The following is a 4,878-nucleotide window of genomic DNA, read 5'->3' as shown; positions in this document are numbered from 1 at the left end:
AACATATGCATTACTATCTACCTAATAATACCTATGTAATGCAAAAGAAAGCGAGGGGAACAGATGATTATTGGGGGGGATACACGTTGTCGGCATTGCGCACGACGAGCTCGACGCGTTGCCATCAACAACGGTGAGTAAGGGTTCTTCGTGATGGCATCGAACCCTTTATGGGCAGGAGCGCAATGCCGCCAAGTGCCAAACACCGGTGACTGGTATTCATGGTTGCCGGTGAGCACAGGTAAGAATTTATTATAAAGTCCCTACGCACTACTGGTAGTTATTGCCCAGAGCATTACAAAAGCCATCTTTGATCGAACTAGACAGGAACAAGCATATCTTGTTCCTGTCTAATAGGACCAAATAGGTGGGGTTCACAGGTGCACGACGTTAGCTACTTCAAACCAACCTAATCATTGGATTGGATTCAAGTTGTCATAATACGGGATCTAATTTAGAGCTTGGCTTCTTTACAAGGTTTTTTCGCGGGTCGATCTTTGGCGAAATTTATTATAATGCCTCATTTGATTTACAAGATCAGACCGAGTGTCATCCACGCCAGGCCTGCCCAGGTTCAATTCACGCCTCTCACATGGAATTCCTGCGTCGAAACCGAGAGGTATGTTGGAGAGCTCGAGCGTAGCTAACTTCCTTCACTAACGATTTCATGGATGAGTCAGATAAAAAAACACCCCTCATGCAGTCCTTGTCAAATTAGATCAAGTTTGCCCCATACCTACCAATTGAATTTATCTCGAATGTCAAATCAGAGAGAAAAGTTGAGCTGGAACGAATATCGGGACGGTGTTTTGGTGAGCTGGCCATCCGATTGTGCGCGTATCGTTTTCATCTGCGCCTATGATCCTGATTCCATATTTCGTATATTCACCAGAAAATGCAGCCACGAGTTCGGTTCGGTGTTATGGACAATTAACGGTATGAATTCCGGCTCAATCAGATCGGCAGAACTGTATCTCAAGCACCGCCAACCCATATGTTGAACAAACTCTCCCGGTTTCGCGTAAAATATTACCCGTGATTGTGTGGGGAATCTGGGGAATCTGGGGAATCTGGAGTTGAGTTCGTGGGGGGCTGGGGAGGTTTACCGAATCGGTTCTTCGGACCGACTTCGCAAGAACGTTAAAACTTAAGGGGTTAGGGGCTCCTTTTACCCATCGTCCTAACGAACAGACCACAGTGCGCCATGTCATTCATTTCGATGTTTTCTTCCACAAGAGCCTTGGCAACCCCTAGAACGCGATACTTAAGTGCGGGCGACTTGACTTTTTTTCTTCAGTGAAGTCCAGTGCTACGCCCTCGTCACCGACATCATGCTTCACCAAATTGGAATCACGACTATCCTGTTCACCGTCGCTTCTGCGAGTCCCTCGCTTCTCTCTCGGGCGTCCTCTCCCGCACCCATTAGTGTCGGCATCCCCGCCTCTCCGCCAGCCAATGTCTCCCAACTTCTCGACCCTTACCTCATCTCATTCTCGATAGAGCCTGCCTTCCTGAACGAGTTCCTCGGAAACAAGACGACACCCAACAAGCTTGGTTTGAGCTTGTTCAACACCCTTGCGTCGAAGACTGGTGGAATTGGTGTTAGGTGCGTCGGACTACTGTTGAATCTTCTCTGACATTCATCAATGTATTTCCTCGTAGGCCCGGAGGAAACACAGTGTGAGTTATAATGCACCCCGCTGAACGGCTACATTATAATTTACGATATTCCCAGCGACTCCTCCATCTACGATCCAACTCTTGTCGGTGATCAGCAGTTGGTTCTGAGTCCCTCTGCCGCTGTCTGGCAAACAAGATACGGGCCGTCTTACTTCGACTCCCTCAACTTGTTGCCTGATTCGACCAAAATTACCATGGATATCAACCTGCGCAATGCGTCGTATGAGTTGTCGAAGGCTCAGGTCGCTGCCGCACAACAAATCCTTGGGAGCAAATTGGACGCAGTAGAAAGTATGTTGTTCTCAACATCCTTCAAACATATACTCATGATACTTTTTCGTAGTTGGAAACGAACCCGACTTCTACGGTCGCCAGACCTACAGGAATGCATCTACATGGAGCCCGGAAGCGTACGCTGCACAGTTCGTCGTACGTTTTGACCTGAACTCGTCTTCAACGTTTACAATCAACAACGCTTTAACTTCAGGAATGGTCTCACAATTTGACCTCCGACTTGAACCTCCCCAAAAACTTTTTCTGGCCCGGTGGCTACGGTACGCATATTTAAACTTTCACTAGTCAGTTTATTCTGACCCTATACTAATCAGCGACTCATCCTGATACCACAAACTTCACCACCGCGAACACTATCGCCCTCGGCATCAACAACGCATCTACCGTCAAAATCTACAGTGATCATGTGAATATTCTGACACTTCTCACAAATTTTCGCCACTAAAGTGCCAGTAGTGGTACCCATATGACAGCTGCTCGCCAGAGCACGTTGCCCAGGCTTCCTACGACCACCTCGTCAATCATACGCAGATTACTGGTGAGTTTTGTGTCGTCTTTTCTCTGCCTTCAGTTTCTCACCTCTTTACTCCCTAGATTTCATTAATAGCTACAAGGGCGAGATTGCCGCATCGAAGGCCGTTGGCATGGATTTCCTAGTTGGTGTGTAGATCTCACACCGTTTACCCGCCATTAGAGTCTCATGTGACAACTTTGCAGGCGAGTCTAGCTCTATCGCTTGTTCTGGACTCCAGAATGTTTCCAACACTTACGGTCAAGCGCTTTGGTATGTCTTATGGAAATGTGGCATCGGGTTGACCTTTTATTGACATGTTATTCTCTCTTAGGATGGCTGATACCTACCTCTATGCTGCGTCCATCAACGTTACCAGAATTTATACCCATCAAGGTGCTACTTTGATCTCGCAATCTAGCAACCAAATCAACACTCCCGGATACAGTTGGTATGTCTCCAATCTCAATTCTAAATTGGCGAGAATTTCTGACGATTCGCCTTTAGGTACGACTTCTTCTACCCGTCCACCACTGCTCGCAACGGCCCATCTCAAGCCAACCCTTCGTTCCACGGTCTCCTGCTCGTCGCTGACGCTATGGGCAATGCGAAGACTTCCCGCCTTGTATCCTTCCCCGTAGCATCCCAACCGACTCTGGCCATATACGCCATCTGGGATTCCTCTGCTCGCACTGGCGCTCCCGCCCGCGCAGTCATCCTCAACCTCGGTGCCAAGAACGACCTAAGTGTTGATCTTTCGTCCCTCTCTCCAACCGGTGTCAAGCGCCTCCACGCTCCTACCCGTAACGCCACCGATTCCAAGACCGTCACCTACGCAGGCCAGAGCTGGGCCGATGGTACTGGATCAGGAACCCTTACCATCGAGAAGCCCCTCGCCGATGGAAGTGTTGCCGTTGGAGCCTATGAGGCTGTTCTCGTTTACCTCGCGGGTGTCAACGGGACTGTTGCCGGAACTCCTGTTGGAACTGCTTCAGGCTCATCGCCAACCAAAGCTAGCAGTGCTGGAAGGACCGCTACATTCGCTGCTGGAGGTGCTTGGGTTGCGTTCGTTGGCGCTGCATTGTCTCTTTTGTAAAAAATTGATCTTTCCCTTGGGTTTTAACAACATTGAATCTGTACATCACGCATTCTCGTTTACGCTCGCATTACTTTCCACGTTTTTTTACGATTAACGATTCGTTTTAAAGTTTAATAATAAATCCTTGCGAACTTCGCTTCGTTTTTTTACATTGAAGGTGTTCACGAAAAGTTATGCTCCCTCGCGCTCTCTGTCTCTGATATTTTTTCTTCACACTCCTCGGGAGTCGACAGTTAGCGATCAAGGTATCAGAGTTCTGATCAGGATGAACCGCATAGGCATGTATGAGATTTTTTGCCAACAACCATCCCTACGTATATAAACCTAAAATTCATGAGACCGTTCGCCGCTATCAAAACTTGCCTTTTGTAAGACCGACGCTCGATTCTCCATTACTAACCAATAGAGTGCTCTTTAAACTGTTCCCCATTAATATGCTTTTTTCCCATCAGCGATGAACAAATGCGCATGTATACGATCCCACAGCAGCTGGAGAGCTCTCGCCAAGGTTGAAGGCAAATATTTCAGACGACATTGCGGATAAGCACCTGTGAACCCCACCTATTTGGTCCTATTAGACAGGAACAAGATATGCTTGTTCCTGTCTAGTTCGATCAAAGATGGCTTTTGTAACGCTCTGGGCAATAACTACCAGTAGTGCGTAGGGACTTTATAATAAATTCTTACCTGTGCTCACCGGCAACCATGAATACCAGTCACCGGTGTTTGGCACTTGGCGGCATTGCGCTCCTGCCCATAAAGGGTTCGATGCCATCACGAAGAACCCTTACTCACCGTTGTTGATGGCAACGCGTCGAGCTCGTCGTGCGCAATGCCGACAACGTGTATCCCCCCCAATAATCATCTGTTCCCCTCGCTTTCTTTTGCATTACATAGGTATTATTAGGTAGATAGTAATGCATATGTTTTACTTAGTCCTCCTGGCTACGGGGGCCGTCACCACTCATATCAAGTACACTAAAGCAGGCACCAAGAACCTCAATCTCCTCATCCTCACCAGCCTGCTCCTCATCCAGCTCCTCTTCTAAATCCACTTCATGACTGGGGGTGGTACCTGTAGGGGGAAGGGCCGGGGTCTGAGGCTCCCCTGTTGCATCTGGCTCCTCTGATGTGGTAGAAGCCTCTGCAACATGAGTGCCAAATCCAATGGGACCAGTATAACCATCCAGGAGATAGATCTTCTCCAAGATCTTCAGGTGGTGAGCATTGAAACGGCCCCGTTCCATCCGATGAAGTTTGAGCTGAAGAGCGAGGGCAGGACGAGAGAGCAAGA

At 48.3% G+C, this 4,878-nt stretch overlaps 1 protein-coding gene across 1 annotated transcript; it reads left to right on the top strand.

Annotated features, from left to right (window-relative positions):
• Positions 1-1,331: 1,331 nt before the first annotated feature.
• On the top strand, positions 1,332-3,581 carry LACBIDRAFT_302393 (glycoside hydrolase family 79 protein; the record flags this gene model as incomplete). Its single annotated transcript, XM_001890909.1, has 11 exons — positions 1,332-1,606; positions 1,663-1,680; positions 1,736-1,971; positions 2,024-2,109; positions 2,168-2,234; positions 2,289-2,380; positions 2,431-2,512; positions 2,569-2,634; positions 2,692-2,758; positions 2,820-2,936; positions 2,993-3,581. The coding sequence occupies 11 exons, from the start codon at positions 1,332-1,334 to the stop codon at positions 3,579-3,581; spliced, it is 1,695 nt and encodes a 564-aa protein (XP_001890944.1).
• Positions 3,582-4,878: the final 1,297 nt, after the last annotated feature.

Source organism: Laccaria bicolor, genomic scaffold (assembly GCF_000143565.1).
Source record: "Laccaria bicolor S238N-H82 LACBIscaffold_219 genomic scaffold, whole genome shotgun sequence".
NCBI classification, from domain to species: Eukaryota; Fungi; Basidiomycota; class Agaricomycetes; order Agaricales; family Hydnangiaceae; genus Laccaria; species Laccaria bicolor.
Note: the sequence above shows the minus strand (reverse complement) of the source record. Positions and strands in the feature narration are given on the sequence as shown.